We start from the raw sequence: 17,613 nt of genomic DNA, 5'->3' as shown, positions 1-17,613 counted from the left end.
TCTAATATGAATATTCTAACTACATTTTAATTTTTTAGCAGTTCCCTTGTCATGACTCAGTTAATCATATTACACATATACAACATATTATCCCTACACTGGGCGATAAGACACAATCTATTGTTTTGGATATTAGTTCTTCTCCTTAATATCAAATTAAAAGGTTATTGTCAAGTGTAGGGATATTACCTGTTGTCGATTAGAAGTCATTGTATCACGTGAAAAAAAATCCTTACAAATATTAGCAGCTCCTATAGCTTTACCTTTTCTTCGACCTAGGTTTGTTTTTTCCAAGAATGCGCACTAACGAACAAATCTAATCTGTTGACAAGCCACTGCGCATGCTCACAGACGTGGAGCCCTAGAAGGTCAGTGAGTGCAGAGCAACGTTTCAACAGGTATCCCTGGTTAATTTAAGCAGGGGTGTTTCTATTGAACAAAGTCTAATTATTCACTTCAGAAAAGTGTTAAGTTCCCGGTTGTTAGAATGTACACAAAACAAATTTCAACTGAACACAAATTACATTTTTCTGAGCCAGTCCATTAAAACTGGTCAAAGCAATACCAAATCCACAGTTTAAACCACCTTGTAACTTTGTTTTACCTGTTTATTTCCATAACATTAATTTATTTGTGTTGACTAAATCACAAAATATTTGTTATAAACTTTATGTGTGTGTGTGTTTTGTTAGTTAAACAATTAACAATGTGTTAAATATGAAAATAAATATTAAACAGATTCCACAATCTTTGTGAGACAGCGGCCAAACTCTTGGAGTATCATCCTCTGGGCCAGGACATAGCAACAGCCCTCCCTCTCTGCCTGTGCGGCCTGGGCTAGCAGGCAGTCACGGGTGTCCGCCACCACAGCCAAAGTTATCAGCGACGGAAGGCACCTAAACAAAAGATATTGAAGAAAATTGTTTTTTTTCCGCATCCATAAGACTAAACCCAAGCCAATCTAATGTCTTGTATTACTGTCGGCTTCTGTTTCATAGAAGAGATTAGAAACACAAACTCTGTTTCAGTTGCCCATTGTGAGTTTATTGTGTTGTCAAGTCCTTGCTGGTTGTGCAGCCACAAATTGATTTCCCTACAGGGATAATGAAATTTCGTGTCTATCTATTTATCTATTATGTAGACAATGCTGCCAAAACAATCTCAGCCCCTGCCCAAGTTTGGCCCTTTTCCATTGGCACTTCCGGCGGAGCCGAGTCTGACAATCCTGTGTTGATTTGACTTCTCCATCACCAGTTTAAACGTGCCGAGTTGTACCGAGCCGCACCCGAGATGGATCATCTGTGAGGTGTTGCCAAAACGCACCAGACCCACCACAAAGCCGGTTGCAGTGATGTCATCCCTGCTTGCTATTTTGAGTGTGAACAGTCTCTCAAATAGTAGGACTATAGGCTCACACAAAATATGTTGTAAGGAGATGCAAATCCAAGACGCTCTGGGCATTTCAGCCCAGTGTGTCAGGGATTAGCAAAAGTTAATCCAATTTAGCACATGGGTATGGAAAAAGGCCACAGGGGTGCCCTGCCCCGTCTATAGGATATAAGTGTTTTGCCCTGCCAATTACGATATATACAAAATTGAAAATGGTTAAATTTGGGCGGTGGAGTAAAAGTAGGATTTGTTCAACAGCCCTGTTCACGAATGGACATATCGTTTAGCCGGGTTAAGTCTGAGGCCCTATATTGTATAAATTAAGCAATCTCCCTGAACATGCATCTGTTAAAAAATTATCAAAATCCTGTCAAACTATGCTCTACTCCTTTTAACAAACAATGCTGTGCGAAAGACGACCACAACTTACGTTTCCTTTTGCATCCTGTTATTGGAGCTGATTTCTGTTCTGCCACGAACCCGGGTCTTCACCTCAGAATCATCCCCAGAGTTCAGACAGCCCACACACTTACAGGTAGATGAGCACATCATCTTGGCCTACACAGAAACACAATGGGAGATTGTGTTTCTTATCACTATATATATCATAAAAAATGGTGATAAGCAACCTGGTGTTGAAAAACGTTATAGATATATATATATCTATAACGTTTTTCAACATCAGTTTGCTGTAATAGTATGACACTATAGTCAAACCATCAATATGCACAAAGCAGTGTTCAATACAAGTAAAAAAATATTTCAAATCAAAACAGAATAACAGTACAAAAAATAAATACAAAACAATATTTCTTTATTGCATAAAAATAAAATAAAATGGGGTACCAAATATTTTAACTCAAGATCACTGAAGGAAGGGTCAGCGATATTATTTTGAACCCAATGGAATTTAAATTGCATATTTCTTATATATATATATATAAGAAATAAAGTTAATTGAATTAGTGTTGTGTTTCTTTGGTTAATGTTTTAGTATCCTAAAAGTGTGTCTTGACTGAGCAATCCATTGGGCAATATAAAAAAAGTCAAATTGGAGTGCTGTAATAGTCTTCTTTTCATTATCAATTTGATCGCATTAGAGAATCTTGAACTCACCACTTTCAGCAATAGAGAGCTATTCGAAAACAGCGAGACCTAAGCCTGTCTTTGTGTCTTTACCTTATAGCACTCGCAGTAGTTCTTTAGGCAACTGGACTGTTTGCAGTTGCAGTCCTTATTCTGGTTACCTTTGACCTCCCCTGATTGCCTACTGACAATATTGAACTTGAAAGCCTCTGGGTTACGATCAAGGCAGTTCTATAGTAGAATAAACAATAAATGAATCTCACAAAGTGGGGCAATGAATCATGATGCCAAACAAACAACAATATTGTGCTAGTCAATTGCAGCTAGCAGTATCATTGGAGATGGAAAGAGTAGACCCTATGGAAACTCCAACAGATGTGCGAGACTACAGTACCAACATTTTGAATACTAAATCACACATTTAACATTTCCGTCGCAATAATCACTGATTGTAATAGCCACAACTCTTGTCAGATAAACTGTCAGTTGTCAACTTTCAATTTTATTTGTTTTTAGGTTGACATATATCATTGCTGGTAATTATGATAATCGTTTGAAAAGAGAATAGAGGGAAGGGATGTTTTCTCAGTTGTATAGTTTCACGATCCATTGGACTTTCAGAAGCGCTTTTCTGCTCTCTTATTATGCTCTCTCCAATCTTACCTACAGCACCTTTAATTACTTATTGATTATGTCTCATGCAGCTGTAGGTATTGCTCGGTTATAACATAAATTGGCCATAAATATATGTCAGCTCTTGTGTCAGTTCTGGACTCTGGACTTGGTTTTATGCTAAAATAATTGTCTTATGATTCAAGTGTTTACAAACCAAGATTGCAGTATGCCGCTCTATGTAATGCTCAGCATTATTGCAGCAGTTGACACAATTGCAGTTGCTGCAAACCTCTCCGTTGGCAAAGCAGTCACAGTAGCTGGTAAAGATAGAAATACACAAACTTAGATGGTTAACCCACAACACAAAACCTGTATGTGTTTCGGTGTGTGTGTGTGTGTGTGTGTGTGTGTGTGTGTGTGTGTGTGTGTGTAGTCTTCCTGCATTATGCACACCTAATTGAGCTATGGGTGTTTGGAAAGAAAATTAGCATAATCGGTTTAAGCTCTTGCAATTCTGTATTAATTATTATAAAATGATATAATGCACCCACCGTTTCAGGCATTGTGACTTGGTACAGTTGCAGGGCTTCTTGGACTTTGAGTCCCGCATGGTCGCATTAATCCTATGGGGCACAATTATATGGATTAGATTGACAAATTGACAGGCTCCGAAATAAAATCGTACAAAACTTAAGCTGTACGGTCAACCTGCAACTGTGCAGTCACATGTTGTTCACCATAAAGTTGATTACTACATAACTCTGTTGGCCATTTAAGATGCCGAAAGGGTTGCATTTCATATATTATCCATAGACATTACATTTATTATATTTGCACAATAGTCAAAATCTAATAATTGTATGGTTGTTGCATGTCTTTTTATGCAAAACTAGATACATAACGTTATGGCATCTCAACGTGTTAGGAGGGTCAGAGGTATTTATTGTCTTTTTATAAGTCCCTTTGTTGCTTTTGATTCTACAGCCTTACCGGGCACCTGTGGCTTCCGACTTCCGTTCCCCTTGGTTGATACTGGTCTCAGAATACAGAGGACAAACCGCCTGCTGCATCAATAGAAAGTGGACATGTTAACCTATATGCAGTTAAATAGGTAAGTCATGATGTGACAAGATGATCGGATTCATTGATATATATTTATGTATTGGTATATTGGGTGAAGTGGTTGACAGCTGGGTCCGTTGGCAATAGAGGGCTAGGCAAAACATTGTCCTCTTAAGTAAGAAGTAAGGGTACACTCACCTCTGGCGAATACACAAAAAGCAATGATTACTCTAGAGACTATTTACATATATAACATAACATATATAACTATATAAGTGCCACTTATATTTTAATGTTTATGGTAAGGATTTATTACTATAACATCTTTAACCATGAGCCTGATCATGGAGTTTTTGTATAGTGACAGGTGCCACATAGTGTGCTAGCGTTACAATGTCTGGTGGGTCCATTGTACGCAGGTTGGGGGATTGAAGTTGGAAGCCATAGAGGGTTTGAAAACTGTGCTGAAATGGCTTGAGACCCTGGACGTTGATCCAGTTCAAGGTTTTCATCTCTGCAATTTAGTTGACTTTGCCAGGAGTCAACTGGCATAATGCTGCTGTCTCATAATGCAGCAGCATTATGAAACAGCGGAGGTTATAGTTTTTCTATTGTTAGGTTTACGATTTGAGGCTCCTCAAATATTTATTTGAGGAGACATATTATTTTTCCGTCCACACTTTTTTCACTTTTTATTGTCGTACTACCTAACCGAACATTGCTCTGCATGAATGTGGTTGGTTGAAACCAATAAAAGATGCACATTGGTTTTTTGAGGCAAAACAATGTGAAATAATACGATTCTCGCTAAAACGCGATGTCGGGAATAACAAGGTCAGTCATTTAGGGACCCCACTACACATCCTCTTTGTTGAGATTTATATTGGCATGTTTCAGCTACACATATTATGGAGGAATATTTCATTGAAGTTGTTCCATTTTCAGACCTTCGGATGTTATAGCATCTCGTCTGAAGAATGTAATATATGCATGTCCACACAGTTAAAAAAATGGTCAGCAGCTGTCCACATCTGGGAACATTTTCAGATCTTCTACAATAATAAGTACATGACCAACAACTTTCGAAATTAAACCATGGATCAATGCAATATATCCTGCAAACTGCTCTATATATATATATATATATATATATATATGAATATAGATTATTTATATATATAAATATATATATCAATAGTGAGCAAAAAACAACTGTACTCACTATTGTGACACACAATATGGAAATGACCAACCTTTGTCAAATTATTTGGTGAGTTTGTATGTTCTGTCTGACATTGCTGAGCATCCTGAGAATCGGAGGGTCCAATTTCGGCTATAGCATTATGTAATTCACCCTGAGAAATATGCAGAAACACAGGTGTAATACTCAGTTGGCAACCACAAACATTTATGAAAAACACACAAGTTTTGGTGCTCATTCCTTCCTAAATTCTTTAATGTACAACTAAACCGATGGTGTAAACTTACAGGCATCATGCCACGGTGCATGTCTCCCGCTGCAACCCATGGGAGCGAGATTGAGCTGTGGGAATTATTTTCTAGAAGACCTGCAACTGGGCTAGATTGAGTTGAATAAACAGTCATCCTTTCAAGGAACTCTACCCTACGTCTGGATAGTGATCATAATGGCAATAAACAAGCATTTGCTTGTTGAAATGATTGCCCTCATACGCATTTTGGTTTGGATTTTCTCTCCATGTGGTCCAGATGGACAGCGGACAATGCAAGAATTGCTCCATCAACTGCTCTGTTAGCTTTTTGTGTCATCGTGTCCAGTATCATCAGATGGCACCACACCATTTTGAAAGCAATTATTGCAAGTGGGACTAACTTAAATATAATCGATCACCTGAATCCTAAATGGAGTGCAAAAGAAGGAATGATGTATTACCTGAAGCCCAGACAGTGGGAAGGCACTACTTCGCAGGGTTCATGTTGCTGAGGAGGGTGAGGAAGATTCCCAGGCAGAATAGCATCAGGCTGTTGCATAGTCCACACACAGCCCATTATTAATGGTTGACCATCACTGAAGCAAATTCCCTCTGCATCCTGGTAATGCCCTTGCTCCATGGTTGTGAAGGTCCTTATATGAGCCTCAAGGGAGGTGGCACAGGAAGCAGCAAGACTATATTAACATTGAAGAAAAAAGATTGAATCAATACATTCATCCAAGGGTAACCTAATAATAACACCTATTCTTAGCGCTACAAGAGTCAAGCAATATTCAATGCAGAATCTGTTTCTGGTTAGGTTAATCCCAGGCCATTTTGCAAATGTATTAGTCTGGGACATATCAGTTCATTTTCAATTTCCAAGGAGGTGTTGTCAACGTCCGTTGACTGAAAATGCCTCTGGATTATTGAATATACCTACAACCAATAAGAGCAACGAAACGTGTGTTACACTCTAGCAGAAACCATCTTCCTCGCCTTCCTAAATGGCGCTCCTCTGTGCAGTTATCGTAACAAGCCTACCCCATACAAGATAAACGGTTGCGATTGGCCCGACCCTGGACAGGTCTGCTGGAAATCTATCTTAACGGCAGGGGGGCCGGACGCATATGACAAAACAATAGAAATATGAGCTTGCAGAGCTAGTGGAATATCCCTCTCACAAGACAACCTTTCATGAAACTATATGAACTAAAATAGCTATTGGTTTAGATTAAGGAACCACGTAGTGAGTTTAAAACAAGTGCACAATTGTATTATACTTAAACTTTGATTAACGAATAACCTAGTTGATTATCTTACAGAGCATTGTGAATCATACATAGAATAGATTAAACATTATAATGAAAGAGCAAAAGGTGAAGAATTTCAGTTATCTTGGTATAGTTAGGTACATTCCACTTGGTAGACCCATTTAAAAACGACCGACATCAGGTCGACTTTTCTAGCTAACAGGTTAGCTCTTGTCAACTCAAGAGTCTAGTAGTCTAGTCTAGTATGTAATATAATATATTTGCTTTAGTATTGTCCGTTATACCTAGAACAGTATTGGTGTTGAATAATGTAATGCTATCATCATATTGGCTAAAATGGTAAATTACCTAGCGTATCGGGCGCCGTTGGTAAATTACCTAGCGTATCGGGCGCCGTTGGTAATTCACCTAGCGTATCTGGCGCCTTTAGGATACTGTATCTGGGCGAGGGAGGGCCATCACACCTGTCACTCCAACCTCGCGCCAGTTGTAAGGATATTTGAGTCATGATGTACAAGTCGAGCTGGCGTTGACTACATACTACATAGTTATCCGGTTGATGTTCTGTTCTTGTACGATTATTTCAAGTTGAAGTTCTACATAAATGTAAGATCATTTTATGCGTGACTTTGTTGAGGGTTGTTTTATTTTAGCTCATGTACTAAACATTCATTTTCTGTGGCTGTGTCCATGTGTGTGTGTGTGCGTGTGTGCGTGTGTGCGTGTGTGTGTGCGTGCGTGTGTGTGTGTGTTTGTGAAGGAAGGTGAGGAAATACCCGTAGTAATGATCATTCATGTTATAGATTTTATATTCTGAGCTTATTTTATTAACAGTTATTACTTGGACTTTTACTTTTAATATTTAGGCACAATTCATAACAGAAAATTAAGTAGACTTTTACTTAAGTAGTATTCTTTTGAGTGACTTTCACTTTTACCAGGGTCATTTTCTTGGAAGATATCTGTACTTTTACTCAAGTATGGCTTTCGGGTACATATTCCACCACATGCTGTTTGTGCATGCATGCGCACGGTCGCACATGTGTGTGTCAAAGAGTGTGTGTCTTCCATTAAGTATAAGATATATGTATACATCTATAAACAAACAGAAGATGATTAAGAACTCGGCAAACATAAATATTTTTTATTTTATTGCCATTAATAGGGAGTTGGGCCAAGGTGAATTGAAACAACGTGTGTGCATCACGCTGGAGTGAAACCAAATCTTGTTCCCAGCGCAGGTGAATTTAAACAAAGTATTACACACCTCAGTGTGATATCACATTGATGAGGACTTGGTTGGGTCCCATCAGATGTTTGAATACTTTGTTCAATTCACCTGCGCTCGGACAAAGCTGAAGTTTCACTCCAGTGTGATTTCAAATAGATGTGGACTTGTTCGGGTTCCATCAGATGTTTCACGTACATACTTTGTCTGTACATGGGTGCCGTATACATTTATTCTGCTTTTATTTGTTTGTGTGTTTTTTGTATCCTTATTATTTTGGTTATTTTTACGGTGATGATCTCCGACAGGAGGGAGCGGCCTCCCCCTATAAAGTCTCTTCCTCCACCTGGACTCCCCCTTGCCGCCAGGGGAAGAACATCTGGGACAGGTGAGGAAGGGGAGGACACGAACATGGACCGACTGAGACATCTTTTGGTTTCCTGTCGTTGGTCTTCAGTGTCGGTTCAGGTTTAACCCGATGAGTAACCCATAATCACAAAACATTTACTGACCGACTCTCACATTAACAGTCACTGAAATGTAACACATAACAGCAACAAACACACAACAGCGCAGTTCAGCCACTTGGCGAACCTTTGACTGGGGGCCTTTCCATCGGCCTCCTGTGCGGATTGGTCCCCTCTTTGTTCGGTCATCTTATGTTCTTCTACGTCAGCCTCGATGATAAGCTCTTGTTTTAGCATTATGTTCAGGGGGGCGTCGGTCACGATAACAGCCTTGGGTTCTGCCCAGGCCATAATGCCCTTCAAAGGGGCGTCTTAAAGGGATAACCAAAGGTTTCTCTTTCTCCTCATCCAGCCGGGCAGTGGCTGCAGGTTGAACCTTCTGCTTGAGATTCCCTTCATCCAGACCCCCCTGGGTGAAGGGAACCTGGCCGTGGCCGTCGCAACTGTGGCCTGGCCACGGTAGGCTCTTGTACATACGTCATCACGTCGTAAGTAACACGTCATCACCAAGCGTCCGCTGCATGGACTTCTTTCCATGGACATAATAAAGGATGGACCACGGACTGGAAAATGGCCGCCCATTCATTCCTATACAAACTGCTCAGTGGCGCAGGGTAACATACAGGAGCGATTTGCTTTCGCGTTATGGGGCCAAGACACGTGGCCTAGTCCGTGACGTACCGGATGCAGAAATATAGAACTGATACCGTAATGCACCGCTTCTTTGTCTTTGGATCTTTTGAATAAATGGATCAATACATGATGAATCACAATGATCGCAAGCAGAGGACCGTGAGAGTTATTGAGCAGCAGATGAACCAGTCCAAAAATCGGACACGTTAACGGAGCACTGAACTAGGCCCTCTCGGATGCCATTTGTTTCACTACGACTCCTTTCAGCTGCACACCCCTCTTCCTCAGCGAGATAACGGCTATTAAAACGCTTGAGGTGGCGTTTTTGAAAGAAAAAACTTACATTTTTTTAGGACATGGCATGAAGGTAATTATGAGCCTTTGATTGATATCCAGACATTTTTTGCGGAGACACAATCCTGTTCCCCACTTTTTATTGGAGTGGACGGCGATATCTACTTCTGGGCCACATGAAATTACGGACCCCCGACCACAGCCATCTTAAACAGCTGCAATACCAGGCTTGGCCTCTGAGCACTGGTGGATTGCGGAAGTATGCGCCTATCCTGGGGGCCTGCTTCTTTCTGACTTCTTTTCGCCGGATCTGAATTGGAACGTACTACGTACTCAAAATGTGGCTAGTAAGTACGGATAGTACGGGTATTGGAACACGGCACATAATAAAGTCTGCCGCCAGTCAGAGTTTTAACAACAATGGACAACAACACAGAGAACACAGTTCGCACTTTGCTGAGTCTGTTGCTTATTTGGATACATGTTTACCGTTTAATGGGAAAGAAGGCTCGTCGCCTTTATTATGTCCGTGGTCGTCGCATGGACTATACGTCATCCAGCTCAGGTTGCGTAGCCGTGCGTGTGCGCGTGTCGGCTCATTAGCATCTGTACCGTAGCGGCCCGTACCGTAGCAGCACACCTCTCCCGAGTCCCAAGTGGCCAAATTGGCCTGGCCTGGCCAGGCCAGACTGGTCACACTCACACTGGCAGATTTGAGCACGGTTAGGTGTGAAAACGGCCACGGCCAGATGGCCTAGTGTGAGTGCACCATATAGAGGAGCAAGGCCCCGTGATGTCAGAGGCACGCCGGGTTCCGCTGGCTGGAGGGGCGTAACGCGATGTGGATTTATTGTTGCAGGCAACAGGATTCTTTGATTGCACTCTTTAGAATATGCCTAGAAGAAGCTGAAATGGAAACCACTGAAATAAAAATATTACATCAATACACAAAAGTTGACAAAAACACACTTAATTTACAAAGTCACCATTTGAAATTGGTTCTCCCTAATTGGTCTTTCTATGTTTTACCTCCAAACATTTGCATAAACACACTGTGGGACCAAGAAAGACTAGTCACTCAGTTTGTATTTGATCAACTCTATTGTGTGAGCGCACGCACGCACACACACACACACACACACCCTGTGTGGAACACAACCCATATCATGCGTGTTTATTATAAGGTTGTGTAAAGGTGTGAAGGGCCTAGTAAACTATAAGCAGGTGCCCATGGTGCAGCACATAGGCGTCCGTCATTGGTTCGCAGTGAGGAACCTGCCCTTTGTTGCCCCCTAGTGGTCAGCCCCGAGACTTTTTAATCTGAGAGAGAGAGAGAGAGAGAGAGAGAGAGAGAGAGAGAGAGAGAGAGAGAGAGAGAGAGAGAGAGAGAGAGAGAGAGAGAGAGAGAGAGAGAGAGAGAGAGAGAGAGAGAGAGAGAGAGAGAGAGAGAGAGAATAGCATTGACACATATCTCCGCTATATGGAAGAAGCAGGGCATAATGGATCCCTCGACTGCTCCCTCTTCTTGCTACTTTGCCACCTGGTAAAATTGTGTGTTTGTGTCTGTCAAAATTTGGATCTACCGAAATTGAAAATGGCTAGCAATTGTATTGCTGACCATTCCTTTTTTGTTTTACCATGTAGCTATTTAAAATGGTTGTTATATATTAACAATATCATACAAACTATTCTCCTGATTGGAACTTGATGGGACACCCTGTGGCCTTTGCCACGGGACATTTGGACCCCTTGGCCAAATCACCACCAAGCCTATTCAATGAGAACAGCATCTTCTCCAGAGGGTTAGCTTGGGAGAGAGGGTAAAATATATAGAGAGGGAGACAGCAAGCTACCAAGAGAGAGAAAGGGAGAAGGGAAGGGAGAGGGCAAGCCGGATAGATAGAGTGAGCGAGCGAGATAGATAGATAAACAGAGAGTGAGATCGAGTGAGAGAGTGAGTGAACGAACAAGAGAGAGATAGAGAAAGCGAGATAGTCAAAGAAAAAAAAATATTGTATACATGGGGAGAGAGGTAGAGACAGATTGAGAGAAATATACATAAATAGATAGAGAGAGAGAGAGAGCAAGAGTGCGAGGGAGAGGGAGAGGGAGAGAGAGAGAGAGAGAGAGAGAAAGAGAGGAGGGGTGGGGTGGTGGGGGGTTATTTGATAGGAAAGGTGAGTTTAAAGCCCTCATCTAAACCGAAACAAGTGGATAAACTCATTGATTAAGGCAAGAAAAGGGATTTTGCCTGGAGTATTATAATGAGATAGCTCCATTTACCATGCAAAGCACAGAGGTTTGGTGCGCTCAACTGCCATTATGCTTCTCCATTTGGAACAGGGACGAACAAGAGCAAATAACAGCTGAATACACAAACAGCTGCACTTGTTAGCCACCGCTCAATGTTTGACTATGCAAATGATAGTTTATTTTATACATCTGAAACTGCAACCTTTCTTCTTGGAGAATACTAATAACAACATTATGGAGGAATAACCTACACAGCTAAGACCCTCCACAAGAGGAGGGGGAATTCAGCACCACGGACAGCGACCATTGAAATGATAGGTCAAGACATTGACCTCCAACATGATGTAATGCAGCTTCTCTTTGATTGGCAATTGGGACACCTGCCAACATGAGCCAACAAACAGTGTGGCCACTACAAAGCCAGGACTCTCCCGCTGCTCTTGAGAGGAGAGGGCCAGCGACCTCAAGAGCACGGTTTAGGCGGCCCTGAAACTTTGAAAAAGATTGAAGAGGGATTCAAGTGAACTGCTGTGTGTCGTCCCTGGTGTGTCTCACACATGTGTTACTATTGCATATATATTTTTCCATCAGGCTTTAATTTACCTGAATAATCACATATAGGCAGATTTTCAGGATAAACAAGGAACGCATTGTATTGTTTTTGATAAAATCTATACAACCTTTTAATGTAGGGATAAATGCTGTCGATTTATTTGATAACATCTCAAATTATTCAAACTGCTTGTGTTTACACTTATACTCTGTATACTTTTTTTAATTTGTGAGCACATGTAGTTAAAATTATTGATTTTCTTGACATCAGTCTTTAAAGAAGAACCGTACCCCCTCAGCCGGCCTTCAAAAAATGTCGAGTTTTGCTCATTCTAGGCAAGGGCTTCTGGCTCCCCTGTAACCCCCCCTTCAACTCACTCTCAACAAGTGGAGGACAGTGTCAACACTTGGCCATATCAGCCAAAACAAGGCTTTGCATGCAATCTGTTGACCAATGTAAAAGGGGTGTTAAGTTTGGTTCTCCATTAAGGCCTAGGAATCAGAAACGATTAAATATATCTGTACTTACCAGGCGCCCTGGTAAGAAGACATATTTAGTCGATAAAAAACAAACAGTATCGTCCTGATGGGTCACCATCGTACAAGACAATGGTATTTCTAGACACGGAACACTAGAGGCCGCCATAGAGCTGTGTAGTAGTATCAGTTTTTGGCTGAACGCATAGGTCGAACGTGAGCAGTAAGTAAATCAGGCCGAATGGAAGAATATTGGCATTGCTGTAATAATAGGACCACATCCCGATTGAAAAGATAGGCTACTGATCTAAATAGGCCTACGTCTTACGTTATTCAGCTGGGATGCCAAACATGTTCGTCTTACTATCATTATATTCATATTAATTTGAAATCGTCTGGTCGATAAGTAGCCTATAATTGCATATGTCTACAGGATGACTACTGTAGAAACATTAATCTGATACTGCCCTGAACTGTCGCACTTGATCGCAAATTGTCTTTGGTTGGGAAACACCACGCGACTCCAACCTGTCGCATGATGTGTGTATTGTTTGGATATCCATATATTGTCGTCGAATATTGCAGGCTTTTTGTATTGTCGTCAGCCACACACGTCCACATGTTTCAGACAGTTCACCGGTGGGACCATAGAATACCTCCCATTTATTTCCACCAAGATGTGGTTGATAGTAATAAGCCTGTACGCGCCCCCCTACCGACCACAAGAGACAGCGTGGTTCTGGGATTTCTCAAGAAAATGACTTCAGTGAAATGTTGTTTATTCAGTAGAATAGCTAAACGAGCCTACTCTTTCCAAAACAATACCAGAAATGCCCCAAATCAACAGAGACGTAGGGAAATTAAACCTTTTGGGGATTGGTGGGCAACAGTGGCACATATACATGACTCCAGCTGTTAAGGCTTGAGTAGAGTAGGCTATACTGTGAGTAGGTTTCTTTACCTCCTACTGACTTACTTCACGTAGTCACCCCGCCCGTCTGCCGTCTCCTGCTTCCAATCTTTATTGCATCCACCCCTTTGAGTGATTCTAACGTACGAGAGAGGAGCAGAGAGAGCGGGAAACAGGCTGAATGCACGCGACACCACCACCACCACCAGGGCTACCTGCTCCTGCAACACACGAGGAGGACGCAAGAGTGCACGCGCGTCCATGCGCGCCAGTTTAACAAGGCAATTAACGTCAAAAACTGCGAGTCAAAAGTGGATTAGGGTTTGACCAAGTGAAGTCGGAAAGAACACAGCTTTTTTGCGAAAGACAATACAGGTGAAAGCGTCATGCATCTTAACAGAGCAGAAGATAACAAAGGTGAGCATAAAATATGAGATGCCATCAGTGACATCTTATCCATGCAGTCTCATTTTAGTTCAAAGCTCTCGCGTTGGTTCCAAAACGCCCTTGAGTGTGACATGTCTCAAGTAATTATGCTGGGGGTCATTGCAACAAGCTGTTGTAAATTGCCTTTTTTAAATACGATGGCCTCTAAAATAGAACTCGCTACATGTTTATGTAATTGAGTGAAATGAAAATAACAAACAAAAATTGTCAGCTAATTGTATAGCTCAAGGATTATTGGAGGCACCTTTCGTCTGGGTTCTGAGACGGGCACTTTAACACTTGTTGTGTCCGTTCTGCATCGACTGTGGTTTTCATTTTCACAGTCTCGTGACTCGAGTAACCTGAGTGGAAAACGCACAAGGTCATCCATTGACTATTATATCATGCGAGGCATATTCCGCATGTCTTTGTGTACGCATCGCATGCATTAGTTTGTTGGTGCGTGCGTTTGTGTTGTCACTGCTCCTAATAGATTTGGCTCGATCGGTGTCCTCCTCCGTCGTGGTTGAGGATGAATTCAGGATCAGAAACAATTCAGCGAGTGGGTAGACTGCAACCCACTTATGAAACATGCAGGATTTACAAATCAGTTGTATAGTATAGGTAAAAACGATTGCTGCATGATTCATATTTTTTTAAATATAGAATTTGGTGATGTTGGTAAGGTCACAGACCAACACCTGATGCTCAAAAATATTATGTTCAGACAATGCACTCAGGAATAGCTGGTAGCCTGAGTATATTTCTACGCAACGCATTATTAACCTTTTAGACAGCACGGTAAAAGCTAATCTAAGTGAAGGACATCCCCCTGATCGTATCCTTCCATGTTCTCACGTTTTGTCCGCTGCATAATGGTCCATTCTACTATTTGAATGTGTCAGGACAGGAGAGAATACTAATGTGATAAGTTAAAAAGGTAATAGACTTATCGCAATCTATTAAATTAGGCTGTTATCTAATGATTTTACCATTAGTCTAACCAATAAAACCTATGAAATGAAAATTAACCAAACAAACCTTTTAGCATCACGTGTTTGCTTGCAACCGTTCTGCACTTCTATCTGGGCTAGTTGAACCTTAGATTGGTTTTAGTGTGCTTCCCTCCGGAAGTTGACCACTCTTCCTGGCAACCCGTCTAAGTGTTCAGGAATAACATGTTTATAAGCAGATGGTGTAATGTATTCTCCCAGTGCCTCTACTTCACTGGCTCTTTGTTTCCCTTTCAAATATGGTATGGCTCAAATGATCAATTTGTGTGTTTGGACAGGACAGTGAATTTTAAAATGTGCTTCAAAAGATCATAGATCAACCACAATACTTTTTGTTGATGATGCAGATGTAGAGGACTGTTAAGCTCATTTTTTGGTTAAAGCAAGCCAACATTTCTTACTGTTTAATTTACCTGCTCAAGTGCAAATGTAGTCTTGGGACTGTTTTCTGTGGGGACTTTACACCTTGTATTTGCATGTGTAAACTTGCAATTTCTTACTTACTGCTCGTTTGTTTAGGGATGATGGGTGGAAATTGCGAAAAAACATTCAAAACAATAGTTAGAAATATGCTTTCTCACTAAGATATGCCTATTTATATTTTCATATATTTTTTTCTCTTGTGGACCCTTGGCAATAGTAATTTAATTTTGCGTTGTTGCATGCATACTTTGTATGCATTTTAGTCCAGGTGTCCGAATGCAAAGAAAAGGACAGGTTTGCAAATTTCTTGTATTATAAGGCTTTTCAAGATAATGGCGTTTTATTACTGCACACAAATCCACTGTGAAATTGATGAGAGAGAAAGAGAGAGAGAGAGAATTGATCAGTAATAACAGCTGAAACAAATTTATTATTTTAACTCTGTGTCACAATGTGCCAAAGCAAGTCAATGTGATATTACAGACTCCAGGAACTCGGCTAAGACCGTGAAATAGCAGACGTTGTTCTGCTTTAATTTACCTGCACCCATATTTAAAATTAATAACCAAAGTAATGGAAAACAAGCCAGTGCATCTGGATGTGAACTCTGTGAGAGAGGGAGTTAAACAAGATGTCCATGTCAGGACAGGGTGTGAGTTTCCCTGGAGCCCCCTCCCAGAGAGGTGGTCGCTGGAGTCCCCCATCACTTGGGTTAGCTGTCACATTAATTTAGCCCCACGCAGGCCCATCTGACATGAGGGCATCAACAGAAGAGGGGTGGCCGTGATGCAAGGGTGTGTGTGTGTGTGTGTGTGTGTGTGTGTGTGTGTGTGTGTGTGTGTGTGTGTGTGTGTGTGTGTGTGTGTGTGTGTGTGTGTGTGTGTGTGTGTGTGTGTGTGTGTGTGTGTGTGTTGGAGTTCCTTGTACGTTTTTATACTCATCAACATAATTCAACCTTGTTGGCGGTGTCTTAGGCGGGCCAGAGTCCCTGACCATCGGCCCTCGATTCTCCCTCTGTTGCCTGCTTTCCTCATATATATATAATAATTGATATATACTTTAACTGTCCCCTATGCCTTCTTCTACTATTCAGTCCGTGACACATTAAGCACCCCACCCCCCCCCATTTGGGATGCCTCTGTGCCCTCTTTGACACTAGAGAGAAAGATCTAGATTCTACAACTTTTTGATTTTCCGATTGTTTCTACATTACAAATCTAGATTGTGTTCACACAAGGTGATCAAAACCATCTCAGCCTGTCAGCCCTCAGAAATAGGGAATTTATTGTGCTTGAAAACATACAGGTTTCAGATTCGTACTACATCCATGGTTTTCACCTCCGAGAGTGAGTGGAGACCTAATGACCGTGGTGCAGGGATGCCAGTTTACTTTGCTTTGGAAAATGCAGCAAATCATGTTTAAAAATAGAATTCAACGGTCTAGGGAAAAGGATGTACAGCATGGTGATGTCTCAGAAGAATATGCATATGACGCTCTATCGCTTTATTTTGGTTGACAAACGGTGACGTCTGAGCTAGGCAAATTACCTGACAATGCAACGCAAGAGATTTGGTCTAGACGACAACCTCCAGAGGTGGTTCTGAAATGGTTGTCTTCATCTTTCATGCAACCGTTCCCCCACGTTGAGAAATATAAAACATCTGCCTTTGTATCACCATCTGAAAACCTTATCATTTCATGATTTAAAGAGAGATAAAAAAAAAACCAGTTATTAATAGGTGAATGATTGCATCAATTTTGGTTTTTGAAATTGAAATGGGAAATGTTAATAATAGCTGATTGCCATCATAGTCATTCCTGTCTGCTTTTGGATTAAGTTTTGCTTGGCCATTTTTATATGGAGCTTCAAGCAAACAAACAAAAGCCCTGAGATTTTGTTTGTACAATTCCACACCCACCTACCATATTCATTACGATTTATTTATATCAACTGTGATTCTACAGATAGATAAATTGGGCTTGGGAGGGAGGTAGGGCTGGGAATCGATCCGAATTTCCTGGATCGATCCGATTCCGATTCATAAGGTCACGATCCGAT

General features: G+C 41.2%; 2 protein-coding genes and 1 long non-coding RNA gene across 4 annotated transcripts in view; 2 read left to right on the top strand and 1 right to left on the bottom strand.

Annotated features, from left to right (window-relative positions):
• Positions 1-584: 584 nt before the first annotated feature.
• Positions 585-7,331, bottom strand: tesmin (testis expressed metallothionein like protein). 2 transcript variants are annotated; one of them, XM_056607285.1, is made up of 10 exons: positions 7,226-7,331; positions 6,065-6,298; positions 5,641-5,731; positions 5,406-5,507; positions 4,081-4,154; positions 3,642-3,713; positions 3,305-3,407; positions 2,569-2,706; positions 1,820-1,947; positions 585-896 (listed from the first exon to the last, which is right to left on the bottom strand). In XM_056607285.1, the coding sequence occupies exons 2-10, from the start codon at positions 6,241-6,243 to the stop codon at positions 731-733; spliced, it is 1,053 nt and encodes a 350-aa protein (XP_056463260.1). In that variant the 5' UTR covers positions 6,244-6,298; positions 7,226-7,331; the 3' UTR covers positions 585-730. The 2 variants fall into 2 exon arrangements, with proteins under 2 accessions (XP_056463260.1, XP_056463261.1); XM_056607286.1 differs by having other exon boundaries at positions 7,256-7,303.
• Positions 3,250-4,782, top strand: LOC130403116 (uncharacterized). Its single transcript, XR_008904060.1, has 3 exons — positions 3,250-3,410; positions 4,075-4,201; positions 4,572-4,782. It is a non-coding gene; the product is annotated as an uncharacterized LOC130403116 (long non-coding RNA).
• Positions 7,332-13,968: 6,637 nt separating the features above from the next.
• Positions 13,969-17,613, top strand: part of LOC130403112 (synaptotagmin-7-like) — a 58,350-nt gene continuing 54,705 nt past the window's right edge. Inside the window, exon 1 of the mRNA XM_056607284.1 lies at positions 13,969-14,108. Within this exon, the coding sequence (XP_056463259.1) occupies positions 14,078-14,108 (31 nt within the window). The 5' untranslated portion in view covers positions 13,969-14,077. The remainder of the gene's footprint in view (positions 14,109-17,613) is intronic.

This window comes from Gadus chalcogrammus, chromosome 14, assembly GCF_026213295.1.
Source record: "Gadus chalcogrammus isolate NIFS_2021 chromosome 14, NIFS_Gcha_1.0, whole genome shotgun sequence".
Taxonomy (NCBI): Eukaryota; Metazoa; Chordata; class Actinopteri; order Gadiformes; family Gadidae; genus Gadus; species Gadus chalcogrammus.
This window is presented reverse-complemented; position numbering and strand designations above follow the sequence as displayed.

Excerpts from the sequence above, each read along its gene's own strand:
- tesmin (XM_056607285.1), bottom strand. The coding sequence starts at position 6,243 with ATGGAGCAAGGGCATTACCAGGATGCAGAGGGAATTTGCTTCAGTGAT. Across the intron at positions 5,508-5,640 it reads TGCACCGTGGCATGATGCCT|GGTGAATTACATAATGCTAT; the intron begins GTAAGTTTACAC and ends CATATTTCTCAG. Across the intron at positions 4,155-5,405 it reads CACCAAATAATTTGACAAAG|CAGGCGGTTTGTCCTCTGTA; the intron begins GTTGGTCATTTC and ends CTATTGATGCAG.